The 19,197-nt window shown below is 40.6% G+C and overlaps 1 protein-coding gene across 1 annotated transcript in view; it reads left to right on the forward strand.

The window, feature by feature from the left end:
- Nucleotides 1–2,685: 2,685 nt before the first annotated feature.
- The window catches only part of CTDP1 (CTD phosphatase subunit 1), a 48,283-nt gene continuing 31,771 nt past the window's right edge, over nucleotides 2,686–19,197 (forward strand). The window contains exons 1-6 of the mRNA XM_083518608.1: nucleotides 2,686–3,505; nucleotides 8,796–8,879; nucleotides 10,463–10,556; nucleotides 11,620–11,748; nucleotides 13,230–13,380; nucleotides 18,171–18,261. Coding sequence (XP_083374734.1) covers nucleotides 3,195–3,505; nucleotides 8,796–8,879; nucleotides 10,463–10,556; nucleotides 11,620–11,748; nucleotides 13,230–13,380; nucleotides 18,171–18,261 — 860 coding nt within the window. The 5' untranslated portion in view covers nucleotides 2,686–3,194. The remainder of the gene's footprint in view (nucleotides 3,506–8,795; nucleotides 8,880–10,462; nucleotides 10,557–11,619; nucleotides 11,749–13,229; nucleotides 13,381–18,170; nucleotides 18,262–19,197) is intronic.

The following is a 19,197-nucleotide window of genomic DNA, read 5'->3' on the forward strand; positions in this document are numbered from 1 at the left end:
AAGAACAGATGCACTTCAATATCATCTTCTGTTCTCTTTCTCTCTCCAGTTGCATTGATCAGAGTTGGCCTGGTTTTCTTCATGTGTTTCAGAGGACTGCGACTTCTTCATGATTAAAGGCCCATTCTGAGGTCCAGACCACAAATCATTCTCTTTTCATCCCTTTAATTTCTTTTTCTTTTTCAAACTTTCCATTCCCCCCACCCACACCCACCCCACTCAAACTCTCTGCTCAGGGCATCTTGAACAGAATCCCAAGATCTTCTCTTCCCTTTGATATTGCTTTTAATCTTGTGCACCTTTTGACAAACTTGCTGCAGCACAACAGAATACGTCAGTCTCAGTTATTCAAACCTGCGGATGTGAGTTCATTGTGTGCCTTTTGTTCCTCTCCTCCCATATGTGTACAACACTCCTTTAATGTCTGGAGACATCTGATTATGTCGACTTCTTTTATGTCCCACATACCATTAAGAAAAACAACAACAGCTGTACTATATAGAATGTCTTAAGGTTCTGCCCTATCCTTTTATCGTGATTTGCTCATTCGTTTAGATTAACAGCCAACCTTATACCAAGGGATCTTGCTGTTTTGTCTCCATCTTTCATCTTTTTCCATAGGGTTGCCAAAGGATATGAAGAATATTATATGACACACAACTGCTCACACACGCACTCAATAGGCACAACACACACCCCTCACTCAGTACACACAAAAGAAGTTCTTGGGGGCACAACATATGCAAACTTGGGAGTGGTGCCATCTTGTGGGGAAAGGTAATACACATGCCATTGTCGCTTTGCTGTGTTAGTGATAGCACAAATGAGCCAGGGTTCTTGGGTCAGTTTCTGGGGTTGTAATAGTTGAAGGATAAGGATAGAATTTGCGATATCAGTGAAGAATGAATCTGAGGACCAGAAGGTGAATCTGGTGACTCAATGAAACGACAAAATATATTCACCCAGGTTTCATGTCAGAAACCACAGCACATATTTCCGAAAACAAAAATCCACCAATTGATCAAATGGGTGCTTCTGGTCAAGCAGAACAGCCTTTCGGGCCAGGAAAAAGATTGCATTTTCTCCAACAACCTCAGCATTGTTAAATATTTCACTTGGGCATCTTTTATGGCACTAATTACAGAGGGCCATCAGTGCAGCCAAGGATCTAATTGCAAACAGCTTTGGTTTCCAGGAATTTATTTGCTTTATTACTGAACAACTTCAGCAAAAGCTAGTAAGGTTGCTTTTTGCTGCTTTAATAGAGAGCTTTGCTTTGTTAGGTTTCATTCTTTTCAATGCTATTTCTCTCATTTAATCTTACGTAGGCTTCCATCATAATGCCCCACTCCTTGTTTATATGAGCCATTGTCAATTCCCCTCCCTGAAACCACAGTCATGATATTATGGTTGTAGCTACTAAGTTTATTTGAGCTCCCTAATGAAACTATGCCAGGATAATATACTGTCAGCACTGCACACGATAAAAGCATGGATCACCATCTAGGGAGCTGTTTATTGTCAACCAGAATAATTATTGACAACCAGAAGATAGCTTGCACAGACAATTAATTCTATCATTATATTTATTTAGCCATATCTTTTCATAGAGTGAGGCATGGCACTGTTTAGAATGATCAGTTTGTGTAACAGAGTTAAAACACATGTCTAAGTATGTGTGTTTGGCGTATAGTTAATAAATAATAATAAACAATAGTTTTGATAGGTCAAGGGTTTTATATGAAATAAACAATTTTTCATGTAGTCAATTCTGATAAGAAAGGATCAGGGAAATCAATGAATAAGTGAGTAGGCTAAAGAAAAGCACAGGGACAGAATCCAGACCAAGTTGTATTTAGGAATCTTTCATATCAATGTGAAAAATTAGTAACAACTACCGAAACCATGTTGATTTCAGTGAGACCTAAATGTGACTCCTGGCTGTAATTATAACCTCAATTATTAAGACTCATTGAAGTCAATAGAACTTCCTTCTTAGTAGACGCGGTTAGGATTATTCTGTAACTTGGCCAGGATCCAGCCCATGGTGAAGCAGTGAAGTGCAATTAAGGAAGTGCAAATAAAATGGGTTGGCTTTGGTTCAACTTTAACCTTCCTTTTGTTTACATTCTAAATTTGGGTGGAGAGATTTTGGGAAATTATTTTTGATGACTGACTCTTGTACATTTGCAACCTCATATACGTTTTCTCAGAAGTCCCACTGATTTTAAATCCATCTTACTTTTGAGTATGTATAGGACTGCAGCTTTAGGTAACAACAGGTAGAGGCTGTTGCTTATTACGTAGTTTGTGTTTTTGCACTGGCCCAAATTGCAGAAGATAATGCCTGTAGAACAAGACATCTTTCAGCTTTGTTTTGCCATTTGACACTTTGAATTACTGCGGTTCTCCATCCCCACGCCAGAAGTTTGATAAAGGACGGACTTGTTATTTGGAATGCTGAATTTCTGTAGGGTCCCTTGTAGTCAACTACCACTTTAAATAACTACCAGGAAACCAGGTCAGTCAGCAAGCAAGCAAACAAACAAACAGCTACCGCTGCCGTCTTGTTTGCTGTAGCCGGCTACATATGCACCAAAGAGCCAGAGAAATGCATGCTGGGACTTGTAGTTAGCGTTAGAAGAGCTTTGCAAGCCGGCATCTATATCCCACAATCCCCTTCGACGGGGCAGAAAAACACGGGGCAGTGTTATGTAGCGCACGCGGAGGGGCGTGTAAGCGAACGCGCGCTTGCGTCTCCAGTAAGGTAGGAGCGCGCGATGCCGGAAGGAACCGGGAGGCGGGGGCTGAAACTTGCCCCGCCCAGGAGCTGGAAGAGCGCGTTGAAGAGGCTCCAGTACTATACTATCCGATTGCTTTCGCTGTCTCCAGAGGCGGGCCGGATTTAACGCGGCGGCCCCTTTAAGCTGGCCCAGGCGCCAGAAAAAAAAAGGTTGTCCCGCGCCTGCGCAACGGAGCCTTGACCTCGCGCTCAGTTGGCGCTGCTCGTGACTACTTCTTGTTGTTATTTTTTTTTAAAAAAAATGTGGTAGTTGGTGGGTGGGGGAGGGGGAAGCGCAACGTTTCGCGTTCGATTCTCCTCATTTAACCGGCAGCGGCGCCCCCGTCGCCATAGCGACCTGTCCCTAGCCGAGTCGGGCCCGGCCTGGGAGGGAGCCCCAGCGGCCGAGGCCATGGAGGAACCGGGAGCGGCCGCCTCGTCCTCCTCCTCAGGAGGGGACGCCGCCGCCGCGTCCGAAGTGACGGATATCCGCGTCTCCGGCCCGCAGCCGCTGCGGCTCTTGGAATGGAAAGTGTCGGCCGGGGCGGCCGTGAAGATCGGCTCGGTGCTGGCGGTTTGCGTGCCTATCGTGGGCCCGGCCCGGCCTGGAGTCTCGGCCGCCGAGACCGGCCCGCAGCGGACAGCCGAGCGAAAGGTCAAAGCGGAGCGGCCGGGAGTGGTGCGGGAGCTGTGCGCGCAGCGCGGGCAAGTCATCCCGCCCGGGTAAGAGGGGTCGTCCGGGGCTCGGGGCGGGCGGTGGGCCGGGCCCCGGGAAAGCGCCGCCTTCGGTGGCTTCTGCCTCTCGGCTTCTCCGCCTGGACTTGAGAAGCGCTCCCGGTATCCGCTCTGCCCTCTCCTGCGAAGATCCGGGACAGGGTGATGAGAGGCGGGAAAGCGCGGGAGGAGCAGCCGGTGCCTTCCCCGCCCTCTTCCACGGCGGCGCCTGTGACAGCCCAGGCCCCGCTCCTCCTCTGGCTCAGATGCGGCCCCAGATTTAAAAAGGCGCCGCAGCCAGGTGAGCTCGGCCGGCGCTTCAGGCTGCCCGCCCGCCCGCCCGCCTTCCTTGGGTCTCGGTTGAAGCGCCTTAGGAAACCGATCTTTGAAACTAAGGGGCAAAAATGGAGCTTTCTTTTATTTTTAGCTCACAGAGCATAACAAGTAATTGGAATTCAAAACGAGCTTTTAAAAGCCCCAAAGAACACAATCCAGTTTAAAGAAACTATTCCACCTGACTACATTACTGAACTATGGGAAGAGGGAGAAAGATGGACAGTATATATCAGGGATGAGAGTTTTCCATAGCCTTTGCCATTGCCCAGAAGGTTTTCTAGGCTAGTCATAGGCTCCCAAATTTCAGTGTATGGTGGTATTACAAGAAGGGCCTCCTCAGCAAATCTCCAAGCTCTCGTAAGACCCTTCTTACTTAATTCTTTCTATGTCATTTGGTGATTTGTTGTGACATCATAGTAGAGCTTGGCTAGCTACTTACTGTTTCGTGCATGCTTTGCCTGAACTAATTACTGTAATATAGGGCTGGGAAACCTGTAGTTGTTGTATTTCAAGGTTGTATTTCTATTTCAAGCCCACCAGTTGTTGTATTTCAAGGTTTCTCCATTGGGGACCTTATAGTAAAACTTTGACAGCAGAAGAGATGATAAAAGGCGAGAAGGAGGAAAGGAGGACAAATTATGGGGAGTCCCATAAAATACAGTGACTTGAGCTATATATTTATGGAAAGACAATGTGGTGCCATGGTTAGAGCATTTGGCATAGATTGGAAAAAACTGAGTACAAATTGCAAAGCATACTGAGTGACTTTGTGCCAGTTGCCGTCTCAGGATAACCTACTTCACAGGATTGTTGTGAGAATGTCCTGAATTCCTTGAAGGAAGGGTGGGATGTAAACCTGATGTAGTGTGTGTTGTTTGTGTTTAAATTTGTAGTACACCCTAGCCCAAGGGCTCAAAGTGAGTGACAGCAAGACAAACAGCCTGTGATTAGAGACACCTTAATTAACCTGAATAAGTCAGAGCTGCAGTCATGAGTGTAGACTGTGTGGAGGAAGCAGGCCTTGGTAAAATGTAGAAGAAATGTTAAAATTAAATATGTTGGACTTTATCACTTAAATTTATGTCTGTTTATACAAATGAAACACTCATTCTAATACCCAAGATTACACTAATTACACAAGTCTGATCCAGTTCAGAACAGTTTTTCATCTTGGTTACTTTTTTCTTTAATTCCTAATTTGCAGCGATGATTTCTCAACCTATGTTGTGCCTGAACACAAAAAATGTAGGAAACACTATTGTCAAATTAATTAGACATTAAATTTCGGGTGGGGAATCACACCCCAGAAGTTGATGGACCTTAACTCTTGTCATCCCTGAACATCTATTAAAGAAGATTTCAGAGTAGCTACACGCTCTAACTTCATTCCAGAGATATATGTATGCAAAAAGATGCTGTTATGTAGTTTGGGATGTGCATTTAGATCCTGAGATGCATAGTACCTTGGGATAGCAAACTACATGTGATATTGACCTGCACTGTGGATGCACTATCAAGAATACAGGTGGAGGGAGGACAGGTGGATCTTTCCTTTTTCCAAGTGCCTGCTTGGTTTTCATGCTGGCTGAGAAAGAAGGGGCTTTTTTCCTTCTGTGGTTAGTACAGAATTCAAGTATATCAAATCTGCCCCATCTTCTCATTTGCCTTTATGATATGTCTTGTTTCCTATGTGTACCAGACATATACACACAAGAATGTGCATGTTAATGGTCTGTCTCTGAGTTAGCCTTTTTTCTTCCCATGCAGCAAGGATCCTATGTTGCTCTGAACAAGTAGTTTAGGTGTTACCTGCCTGCAGATGTCCTTCTGCAAATGGCCTTATTAGTATTCAGTGCCTGTTTTTGTTTTGAGCTCAGTTTTGGAGTGGATAAAAGCATCTACCATGTCTTATTTATTTATTTAAAATGTAATGAATATCCTGACTGTTTGTTTAAGTGTGTGTATGTGTAAAAGTAAAGCCAATTCAAAGCATCAACCAAAGCATGATTATCGAAAGTACACTGTAGACAAAGCTTTTGAGAATTGAATAGTTCTTACTTCATGCCTAAGGGCAAGGTCCTAACCCTAGATCCATCAGGATGAGCAAGTTAGGATGTGGCAGATCTCGAGGTCAGCCAGCCATTTCCCAGCTCAGCTGGGCTACACAGGCACAAGTCCCCAAGCCTGACTCAGCCAGAGATTCGCAGGTATAAATAACTCCCGCATCCCTGCTCAGCCAGAGCTAAGCTGACTGAGCCAAGTTTGACCAAACTTACACTATTGTGAGCCCTGAAAAATAAGTGCTCCAGGCAAATGGTGGGGATGGGAAACTATTTTAAAGGCTTGTTTTCCCTCTGTCAGGCTGCTCCTGAATGGAGTTTGGAAATGATGTACTTTATGTGACTTAACTTAGGTCTGCATAAATCATACTGGTTTTCCATACTTAGGATTGCTCCCTAAAACATATTGCGAGAGATGCCTGCTGAACCTCCTTGGGAAGAGCATTCCACAATCAGGGTGTTATAAAGTGAAAAGTTATTGAAAGGAGGAAACACCCAGAAGATGACCTTAACAAAAGAATTCATATGGGATAATACAATCATTCAGATACCTCACTTCCAGGCAGTTTGGGGCTTTAAAAACCAATATCTTTTAAGATATACCTGGTAACAAACTGGAAGCCAATTTCAATACAACATTTTGTCAAAACAGGCAAAATATGCTTAGCATGCTGAGTATCTATTAATAACTTGAACTGCCATTTTGCAGGAGTATAATGCCTTTCACAGAAAGCCCATGGATAACAATGGGAATATTGCATTTGTTCTGGAAGGCCACAATTTGCACACTAATCTAAGTTGGTAAAGAGTGCTTTAAGCAAAGATATCACTTAGGCACCCATAAACAAAAGAGTTGAGAGCAGGCCTAAGCATCCCTAACAAGTAGTGCAAGGACAAGCCAAATACAGTGTTTCACCTTATTAGCCCTCACCCATCGTATTACCGAGTCAAAGCAGTAGCTTAAAACAGAAGTGGTCAGCATGATATCCTGATGGCCTTGCTGCCTAGAATTGAGCCATGTTAGAGTCCTACAACAGCTGAAAGGCACCACCTTGGCTAAAATGCCACCATTTCACCTGGATGGGACTGTACATACTGATAACACTTTACTCCAGAGCATGTACGCTCTTCCGCAACAGTTTCATGTAAATGTCTCAACAAGATATAGCCCTGTGTCACCCCGTAGCATATATGTAATGGATTGGACCAGTGGTAATGGCTCTCCCTTATAAGTAGGTGGAATCACCAAGGTGCTGTGCCCTCATCTCACATTTTGAACAAGCAGATAAGAAGTACCGTATTTTTCGCTCTATAACACGCACCCGACCATAACACGCACGTAGTTTTTAGAGGAGGAAAATCCGTAGGCATGCCACCCGTAGGCATTCCCTCCATAACACGCACAGACATTTCCCCTTACTTTTTAGGAGGAAAAAAGTGAGTGTTATGGTGCAAAAAATACGGTACATAATGTGAGAGAGTACCAAGAAACCTTGAGGGCACACAGGATTATTAGCAGAGTTACACTCCACAGTCCTTTTCACAGTGAAGATCATCCACTGAGCAACCAAACCAATTTGAATTCTAAAACTGGCAAATCAGATTGAAATGTGTCTTGAAAATGTGCTATTTGGGATTTTCTAGAGGTATGCGCCTTTTAGTGAAACTAAATGCACAGAACTTCACATCATCTCAAAACGTTAGGTTGTAGTATTGTGAATACTTTTTACAAGCCCATTCTAGAGAGCCATGCTGTTAAACCATTTAAAATAGTAATTGATCTACATTTTTATCTCCTTAAATACAAAAAACAAAAAAACCCATTCAAGACAAGCACTTTATTCCTATGAGGTGAAACTAAAATGACCTGTCAACCAGTACTTCAGATAGCTATGAGCCCTCTCCCAACCGTAAACCATTTCCCTGAGCTTAATCAAGCATTCATTTCAAACAATCCATTCATTTCATATACATTGTTCAGGAGAACTCCCCAATGAATTAGGAACATTCAGAAGCTTCCCTATGTTGAGTCAGATCATTGGTCTATCTATTTCAGTACTGCGTATGCTGACTGGGATTGGCTCTCCAGGATTTCAGACAGGGTTCTTTTCCAACCCTACCTGGAGATACCTTGTCCTACCTTCTGCATGCAAAGCAGGTGTTCTACCACTGCACTACGGCACAGTCCTTGTGCTATGGATTGTGCCCAGATAGAATATCTCTCTAAAATGTATGCTTTCTGGGATCAGTTAAATCCTTTAAAAGAGGGCTTTTTTAATAACTAAAGTGAACAGTAATAGATTCAGCTGTTATAAAAAATAGAAATAAGCATAAAGAAAACTATTAAACAAACACATTCTGTATTGTGTGAATCCACATAAGAAAGTTGTGAAATATCATGGATAGTTTTTATGTTTGTGTCCACCAAGCAACTGTTGCCAAGATTTTCAGACTGTGATCTATGGATCACTGGTTCTCCATGACCACCACACAGATGGCGTATTAAAAAGTTGACAGCTACCATACTTCCAAATGCAGTAGCAAAATTAACACTGAACCTGATCAGAGGCTAACAAACATTACATTTAGCTTCATAGGACTTCATTCACAAAACGGGCATATCCATCCCGTTAGAAAAGCAAGAATACTAATATTAAAATGTGCATTATATGTGCTTTTAATATGCAGAACAATTTTGAGTGGTCTACTGAGATACCCCCATGCACACACACACCCCAGCAATTTTCAGGTGGTCCGGGGGAAGGAGGTAGGTTGGTAACTGCTGCTCTAGTATTCAGTGTGACAGTCAGTGTAAACCCTGATTTCCCTACTTCTAATCTGATACAGAATATAATATAATGCAATCAGTTTTTCCTTAGATAAGGTTTTTCTTTGCTTTCCAGAGGTGTCCTGGTGCGGCTGGAAGGATGCAGCCATCCAGTTGTTATGAAAGGCTTATGTGCAGAGTGTGGCCAGGATTTGACACAGTGAGTATTGTTGTATGGACTTTGACTTCTACTGATGGTGCTGCATTAAACTGAGGATTGTCACCTTTGAGGAACTTAAATTGAAATCAATTGTGTTGCACTGGAATAATGCTCTTCATACCTGGAAAGAACAATTTATGTTTATTGTATGCCCAGCTGTGCCAGAAATAAGTGGGAATATGGAGCATGCGAACTTGCACCAGCATAATATTACAAAATAGAAATAAACATCAGTTTGATTATAATAAATATGGCATTCTTCATAAAATGTATGCAGCGGACTAAAACATTGGTAGGTATGAGCACAGGTTTATTGATGGATAAACCAAAGAATCATTCTTTCAAAAGGAACGTAAAACATACTTGCTGAACTAGTGGGCATGAATGTAACAATAAAGAACCAAATGAGTGACAATGTTGTACATAGAAAACCGTGACAGTAAAATTTCTTTTGTAGTAGGAACTGTTCCCTGTTCAGGTCTCCATAAATACAGTCAAGTTTGTTAAACCTCTTGAAATAGTTCTGATTAATAGAATTGATGGGAGTGTCTTGGGGGTTTGAAATAAAGATTAAGGCTGTTCCCTGTAAGAAACCTTCATGTTTAAATATCCATTTTGTGTCCATTGTCTTCACAAAGGCCAAACAGGGTATTCTTGCTATAACTATCAAAATACACTGCTGCCCACTGATGTCATATGGCAGCTTATGTGCAGATGAAGCAGGGTGGATGAAGAACAACACTTTGAAGCCAAGCGTAATCAGTATTGCACAACTGCTCATGCACCATTATTATTATTATTTATTTGATTTATAGCCCACCTTTCCTCCAAGGAGCTCAAGATAGCACACATGGCTTTGCCCCTCCCCGTTTTATCCTCACAACAACCTTATGGAGGTAGGTTAGGCTAAGATACAGTGACTGGCCCAAAGTCCCCCAAGCGAACTTCATTGCTGAGTGGCGATTAGAATCCTGGTCTCCCAGGTCTTCATCCAACACTCTAATACCTACATTACACTGAAAGCAGTTTTATTCAGATATTGGGATGCTGCCACCCTGTATTCCTATATTCCAGTTTAATTCTTTCTGAGAGCAAATGCAGTTCACTTTTGGAATTTTAAGTAAAACAAAACATACCCAAACCCAAACAATTTTATATTGCAAAACAGAAATGTGTTATTTGTTGTAAATAGTTAAGACTTTCTAAAAGCCTAACATTTCTCTCAATAAACAGAAATGAATCCTAATCCTTTTCACCATTTTTCTATATGCTTCATTAGGATGCCAATAATTTAAGTACATAGATGAGAATATGTACTTGGGTACTTTTTACTTGGTTTAAAAAGCATGACTCTGGTCTCTGTACCAAGGTGTGCCATTTTTCCTGTTCTTAAATTATATTATTCTGCTTGCCAGTTAAACATCATGTAAATTTACTGTTTGTGTACACTGTTTAAGGCTGGTTGGCGCAAGTGATAAATAAGGTAGTTGTCTTTAAAACTTATAGCACAAATCAGTCCTGTTAGAGGTTTTTTTTGGTAACTGTTATTAATAAAATTTGTCTGATATCTTTCACGTTGTTAGGTTACGAAGCAAGAATGGAACACAGAATATGCCAGTATCCACAGCAACTGTATCAATGGTTCATAGTGTACCAGAATTGATGGTTAGCTCTGAAGTAAGTACAGTATACTCCTACTCTTCCCCTTATTTTTGGCAGGGGCCCAAAGTTCAGCAGATCTAATTAGCAGAATTTCTTCATTATGAACGCATGTAATACAGCAAGTTTGTCTTAGCTAAATTTGAAGTTGAAAGCAACTCTTTTAAGTAGATAGAATCCTAAGCTATACATGTTTCTGATGTGTTGTGATCAAATTTAGTTTTGAAGAGAGAACTACTGCCTGCTCCCTTGGATTTCACTCTATATTCTTCTTGCACAAATCCTGCCAATACAAGTTTAGATGGCAAACTTATTAAATTTATATCCCAGTCTTTTTGCCAAACACAAAAGCAATAAAGCAACACAATTAAAAATACTATTGAAATTGAAAAAAAAATGTGTATATCAGTCACATACCCTCACAGCTAATATTTTAAATGTAGCCACGAACAGTATATTTTGGCCATCAAACACTTGGGTGCAAGTAGAATGTTATACCCAGGAAACCAGCTGCTTTTACAGTACGTGAAGAGCAGTGGAAATAACGAGAGTACTCTGTACAACATGCATAAAGATTTCCATTTGCACAAATGGAGGGTTTGGCTCGGGGGGGGGGGGTTGGAGGAATCTCCAAGACAAATTTAGATTGCACATGAGAAGAGAAGGAGGTTCTGTTGCAATCAGAGTCTTTGCACTAACAGAAGTATTTCATTGGATAGCACTCCTTATTTTTTTGCTTGTAGGGGAAAAATGCACACTGCATCTGCCACATACCAGAAGTTCAAATAAACCCTTTGCTGCAAAATCCACTAATTAAACATGTTGATGCAGTGAGTCTGATACATACAAATTGCTAGGATTTTGGAGGCCTAGAGGGTAACTCTAAGATGATGTTCCACTTCTATTTGTTCTTTAATATGAGTGAAAGGAGCTATTTAGTCAATTGAATTTTGGCTGGCTGTTGTTTGTTTTTCTTCTTTGAAATTACTGTACATTGCACTGTGTCTACTGAGATCTGTTCAAGTTAATCCTCATTTTATGCTTCAAATACACTTAATGGGATACTCTGTTTTTATTGTAGCAAGCTGAGCAGTTGGGAAGAGAAGACCAGGAGAGGCTACGCAGAAATCGAAAACTGGTGCTAATGGTAGATTTGGACCAGACATTGATCCATACAACAGAACAGCACTGCCAACAGATGTCTAACCGAGTAAAGCAACATTATTGATTATTGTTCTTTGCCAAAATACATTAAAACTGTTCAATATTTCAAGAATGAAATGTTTTATAAAGTTCATAAACTAAGAGGCATCCAATTCATAGCAAAAAAAACTTTCCAAAATATATAGTAGATCCTAAGCCCTTGTTTATTATTCTAGCTTCCAGAAGAAATTCAAGGCATCTAGCACTGAGAGAAAATATAAAACAAACCAATAATAAATAAAAATACTGGCATACATTCTAAATCTGCAGTAACTACAAAGAAACAACCATTAGAGTTTGATGTCCAGGCATTGAAAATAAGAAATACAGCCTTCAGGATGGGACAAGATAAAATCAATAATATAAAAATCATGTGAAATCTGCTTGTATTGCTTTTTGCCAGAAAAGGAACAGTAGGTGGTAGACAACTAAATTTTAATTCAGAATAGACTAAATGAAATTAATGAAAACTAGTTAGGTCCATTAATTCCAATAGATCTTCTCTGAGTGAAACTTAGTTAAATAATCATCTAGTGAATATTCAGTGAAAGTACTTGCCCACACAACTAGAGGTGTATAAAGGTTGGGACTTTTCAGGAACCTCTCCTACTTCAGCTGTTACGAAATTTGCTCTGAGATCTGGTGTACTCTCCAGTGTAGCAACTGATAGATCTGGAAAAGACTTGCTGCCCATGTGGGCTTTCTGGATCCTAGCTAGAGAAATGGGAATGAAACTGAAGTTACCTAGCTAGCTCCCAAATATTCTTAACTAAATCGATCTACTTGATAAATAGCTAATACAGTGGTGCCCTGCAAGACGAATGCCTCGCAAGACGAAAAACTCGCTAGACGAAAGGGTTTTGCCGTTTTTGAGCTGCTTCGCAAGACGAATTTCCCTATGGGCTTGCTTCGCAAGACGAAAATGTCTTGCAAGTTTGTTTCCTTTTTCTTAACACCGTTAATACAGTTGCGACTTGACTTCGAGGAGCAACTCATAGAACGCGGTGTGGTAGCCTTTTTTGAGGTTTTTGGTGATTTTTTAAGCTTTTCCAAAACTTTTCCGACACCGTGCTTTGCAAGACGAAAAATTCGCTAGACGAAAAAACTCACCACTGTACTACTCCATCATATAGTGACTATTTTCAGTCATTCTATGATAAGGTGGTCTAGCCTGTGACTCCAGATGTTGCTGAACTACAACTCATGATTACTGGGCATTGGCTTGGCCTTGACTGAAGTTGTAGTTCGTGAGATATTATAAAAACCATGGCAAGCAAATGTAAAGGCTGAGCTGCTCTTTTTTTTTGAACTTTATAATGTATATTTGTAAGTATATACAAACTGCTAATTTTTAAAAGTTTGGTACACCTAATAGTAGTTGAAAACTAAATTCTTCTATAAGCTGAAAATCATTCTGTATATGCCAGAAAATGGGTTTTATTTATGAGTTATAGCTTACGTCTTACCAGTGTTATCTCTCCCTTTCAGGGAATATTCCATTTTCAGTTAGGTCGAGGGGAGCCTATGCTACATACTCGATTGCGTCCTCATTGCAGAGAGTTCCTAGAAAAGATTGCCAAGTTGTATGAACTACATGTGTTTACCTTTGGAAGCAGACTTTATGCACATACAATTGCAGGTAAGCAATTCCATGGGAGGTGATGGACTCTCACTCCTTGGAGGTTTATAAGCAGAGGTTGGATGGCCATCTGCCATGTATGATCTAGGTGAGAGTCTTGCATCGCAGGGGGTTGGACTAGATGATTTTCAGGATCCTTTCCAACTCTACGGTTCTATTCTAAATGCCATAATATAGGGCATTCTTTTTTAAAAATTATTATTATTATTATGGTACTTAGAATAGAAGCTACCAAGTGGCTGCAGCGCTGTCCCCAAATTGCTTTTCAAATCTTGTTCAAAGGTATTCTTGTTACACCCTGCATTTTTCCCTGATTGGCACTCAAGGTGGCTTAAACAAATCATTCTGAGAGTAACAGTCAGACAATAATATCTGCTAATCTACAACAGGATAAGAGATTAGCATGGGATTGAGAGAATTGATTCATCATCCCTTTTATTTAGAGTTTTGATCCAGCTAAATTGTGGCTAGGTGCATTGTTTCATTTACATGAGGAATGAAGGCAGTAGAACCTCGGTTTTCGAGCATCTCAGAAGTCAAACGTTTCCGCTTTTGAATGCCAAAAACCCAGAAGTAACTGCTTCTGTTTTCAAATGCTTTTGGGAAGCTGAACATTCCACGCGGCTTCCGTTTTGAGTTCCCCTTTGTATTGAGGCTTCTGTATTGAGTTTTTGGTTTTCAAACGTTTCGGAAGTCAAACGGTCTTCTGGAACAGATTATTATTCGAAAACCAAGGTTCCACTGTATTCCAACAGGCAGTAAATTAAAGTTCTTTGGTGCTGAAAGCATTATTATCCTATTGCATTCTACCATTGACTTCTTGTTACTTTGGGCTATTTAAAGCACTCAAGGTGGTATCCAATGAAGTAGTTCCGTTAGCACAAGAACTTCTGGCTTCTCAATAGAATGTCATCTCTCCCTGATGCCCCCCATGCCCTCCCCATATCTGTTCTGCAGGTTTGGGGGGAACCCCCAGAACAAACATAGAGTTTGCTGAGGGAGAAGACAGGGAGAAGTTCCATTGCACAGCCAGAGGTCCATGCACTAACTGAACTACTTCGTTGGATATTGCCCTCAGTTTTGCAAAGCACACAAAAAGCAACATTCATTTGTAAGAACAAAACCAAAAATCTGCAATTGTGCAGTACCTTCACTGGGACAAGCCAAACTGTCGCAGAAGCTTCATCTGGCATTACACAAAGCTATGAGGGGAGGTAGGAAGAGGAGGAATAAAAATGGGAAACGTACATGGCTAATCTGATAATGTACCCATGAGGTCAGTTTGCAGACTTTGCTCCAAGATGCAAACTTTCTTCTGTTTTGAAAATCACTGTTGTCCCTCAACATGAGACCATGAGAAGCCAGAAGTGATGAATAATATATAACTGCCCTGAAAAGAGTGGAGTATGTAATCTGGGTGGAGGGATTCACTTTTCCCCTCAGATCTATCTAGGAAATGTCATGGTTCTGCTTGAAAGAAGAAAATCAACTCTCCAACTGTGTGTTTTTATAGCAGTCATTGTTTACAATAGTGTGTGCATGCTTGAAACACAAGGTGGCAGTAAATTTAAAGAGAAATTGTGTTGAATGAAGACTTCATTTAATGTGCAGTGGAGCTTGGATGAAAAACCCGTGGCCCTCCAAATATTGTTGGATTCCAGTTTCCAGCCAACCTGGCCAGTCAAGGATGAGAATGGGTGTAAGCATGTGTATGAAAGATAATGGGAATGGGTACTGATGGGGTGCACATAAAAGTTCCCTATAAGGGAATGCAGTTCTTGGGTTGAGAAAGAAATGTGCAGTGGTACCTCGCAAGACGAATGCCTCGCAAGACAAAAAACTCGCTAGACGAAAGGGTTTTTTGTTTTTTGAGCTGCTTCGCAAGACGATTTTCCCTATGGCCTTGCTTCGCAAGACGGAAACTTCTTGCAAGTTTGTTTCCTTTTTCTTAACACCGTTAATACAGTTGCAACTTGACTTCGAGGAGCCTTTTTTGAGGTTTTTAAAGACTTTGGTGATTTTTGAAGCTTTTCCAAAACTTTCCCGACACCGTGCTTCGCAAGACGAAAAAAATCGCAAGACGACATAACTCGCGGAACGAATTAATTTCGTCTTGCGAGGCACCACTGTTAACTCTGCTTAATAAAATAGGATTTCCACAGGCTGTATCACCCTCATGCAGCCCCAAAGTCCTCTTTTCATGTGAGTGGGCAAATGAGCATTGAAGCCGTACTTAACCACAGTTTCCCTTTACATGCATACTGGGAAACTATGCTAGATTCAGTCCAACCAAATTAGAATATTAGGACATCTTTTAAGGATGAGTTGGGAATCTTCACTTGTTTGGAAACCATTAATTATTGTTTCTGGTTCCCACATAATGGGAAGCCATAGCTAATTGCAGCTTCCTGGTTTGTTTCTCCACTTCTGTGATGGACGCCGCATGCAAGTGCATGGAGTCATTCATATTTTGGCTAGTTGAGTCATGATTTGATTGTGCAAACCAGGTCATTAAATAACCATTACTTTGAGTTTGTTGCTAATCGAGCCACTGGGTATTGTTGTTCATGCATGGAAATGTAAATCACCCATAAATGAAATATGTTCTTAGGAAAGTGTCAGTTGACACATAATGTATTATTTTGATATAATTAAATAGCAGGTGAAAACCAAAAAAGAAAGTATATCCCGTTTTATTCCTCAACTGATTCTTTTATGTAAGCTGTTTATTCCTGCTAATTGGTCTCTTCTGAATGGTGGTATCTGTTGAAAGAAGAAGCATCTGTTCCTTCTTTTTTCCACTTTCTCCTTAACCCTAATCTACATGTGTTGATACATATAGATTAATAAAGGACTGGCCAGCTGATATACTGGCTGATATAGTGATAATTTCTCCCTGTTTCTGTTGTTCAAGGTCCTACCTTTATCTCCAGGAAGAGACACAAAGTGAACTCACTCAGCTGTGAGGAGCTTGTAGGCGTGGGCTTGTGTTTTGATCTAGCCCACCGACCAATCTAGTTAGCAATTGACTTGTGTAGATAATGAATATGGAGAAAAAAACAACAGACCATTTATGGAAATATTGTTGTAACATTTTTACTTAAAATATTCACACCTCACTTTTATTTTCTACATTAAGTGGCTTATTTCACTTTAGTAGGCCAATGCATCTTTCTAAGTTTACTTGGTGATGGTTCTGTCTAGCTAATTCTTTCAATTCATTATGCCTAGGTACTGCAAGGGGATGACCCTACATGAATTTGCTGAAATTCTTAAGCATAGTCGGGTGAGTTAAGGTTGAACTTCTATCCTTAACTCTCAAATTTTCTTGTATTTGTGGGTTTTAAGTTATTCCTGTAAGACACAATAGTTTTTGCCCACATGTATCAATTTTTGATAGGTGACTAGTGATATTGGGAAGTGTGTCACTGAAACCTTTTATAGGGAATTCTAGAAAGTGCTGCGTCAATAGCCTCTGAACATCCAAATCCTTCAAAGTGCATCACATCACTCCCTGAATCACCAGTCATGTCTAGAAATGGATATTGCACGGTACCATAGGGGTCACAATTTTAAAATAACTTTCTCAGAAATTTTGACAGTGTAGTTTATAAAACAAAGTTTGCACTGGGCTTCTCCAGATACATAATGATGCAACCTGTGACACACCAAAGTGAATGCAGCCGACCCTGACATATATTTTGTGGTGCCAGATGCTTGACAAGCCTTTAATTTGTGCAATCTCTGGCAAGCAGCTAAACCAGGAGGCTTATGAAACTGCAATATGTGACTGGTAGACCACAAGTGCAGGCCTGCTTTAATGTGATTCCCCCACTGATGAAACTAAAAATGGTTTATGTAACATGAGGAAGTAGCCAAGAAATCAAATGCAGAATTCTTACCTGATTATAGTCCTTAAAATCAGTTTTTCAAGACGATTGTCATCCAGCCATGTTTTAAAAAACAAGGCTGTTACTATTTCAAGGTAGCTCAGAAGTATTTATGTTCAAATCTTACAAGTATAACTTAAAACCTGCAACTACAAGAACTCCTATTTAAACTTTCCCTTAACTTGCCCATTTTGCTTAAGAATTGTAGAATGCTTTCCACTGCTTTGGCTATCTACAAACCCAAGACATGGCACTGAACAAATGGGGGAAATCGTCTAATGCTGAGACTTGCTATGAAGTTTTTACAACGGGGTGTACTGTTGTATCGCAAAACAAGATGTGATGCTTGACTGGCCAATATGTTGACCTAAATATGCTATGTTTACTCTTAAATAAACTACAAATATAAACTTAAAATCTTTTTTTCCATCTAATGAAAACTCACATTTTATTAAAAAACATTCAGGAGGCACTCATAACCCCAGTTGCTTGGGAGAAAACCCCATGGATTTCCATTGGGCTTTCTTCTGGGTAGACATGTTATTGTGACCCTATCAGTCATGTTGCAAGTTATATTAGCAAGTATTTATTACAATTATTTATGGCACAATACCATACATGCCTACTCTGAAATAATCTTTATTGAATTCAGTGAGACTTGCTTCCAAGGCTGTATAGGATTGCAGCCTTAATGGCTTAATTTATGTGTAGTATTTATGGTTTATGTAGTAGATGAATGTATTTGGGGATCTCATTAATAAATTTTAGTTATGCACAGTAATTCATATTAAAAGCTGTTTTTGGCTAAAACGATCCTGTGGTATTCCAAAGAAAATCATACTAAGTATGATGATTCTTGTGGAAAATACATATTAATTTTGAACTTCTTTTCCTTAAAAGCATTCTTGGACTCCGAAAAGAAGCTTTTTTCCCATCGAATATTGTCAAGGGATGAATGTATTGATCCATATTCTAAAACTGGGAACCTTAGGTATGTATTGGGATTGGAATATTGTTCGTGAAGCATTTGGAGGGATACTGCTGGAAACAAATAACATAATTTCAGTATCTAACTACCTTTTTAAACTCCCCAACTTGCCACTCCTGGTCATAAACATATACATCTCAATGCCTTTTTATTGTAAAGCAATGGAGATTATATCCTGCCCACATTAACAGAAACTGATAAGAAAATAGATTGCCTTTGCTTTTGTTTTTCTATAACTATTTGCATTTGAAGCGATTTTCAGGTGGCAGGAATGCGAGTTAGAATTATTTATAGGAGTGCATCTTTTTTCTGCCTGTGAATTCCCTGCCCCAAACTACTACTTTTTTTAAAGCTATTTTGGTTTCAATGGAGGTTACTTTGTGTCATGGAGCTCAATCAGAACAAAAATATGTTGTTGTTTTTAAGGTTGCTTCAGGGAGAAACCATGGGTGATGGAAGGGTTCAGCTCTGCCCATTCACACCATGCTTTAAATCTCCCCCTTCCTCCCCCTCCCCTTCTGCTTTTGTAGGGATTTGGCATGACTGGGGTTGGGCGTGCTGCCATCATATCTATTTTGACCTTGGGAACTGCAGAATAGGAGCCTGTTCAGGTGTTACACTCTCCACTTGTGCACACCCACCCACAGCAGAACATCCCCCAGGTATTTCAGTAGAAGTCTCCCCTGCCCTGGATATAAGCCATTTTTGTTTAGTATATTCAGTATCTAGAAAAACAGAGAGCCTGCATTCAAATAGGCTCAGCATCTTTGGTTCTCAGCACCTTTGGTCGCAGACATTATCTTCTAGATTTGGCAAGCGGATTGGGCAGAAACGCATGAACCCAATGATTCCTTCAGTCTCTCTGTGTAGAGCTGAAAGTGGGGAGTACGGTAGTTTATTACAGGCTCTAAGAAAACTATGCAACTAAGTAGGACTTGT

Source organism: Podarcis liolepis (genome assembly GCF_965112155.1).
Source record: "Podarcis liolepis genome assembly, chromosome: 8".
Classification (NCBI taxonomy): Eukaryota; Metazoa; Chordata; class Lepidosauria; order Squamata; family Lacertidae; genus Podarcis; species Podarcis liolepis.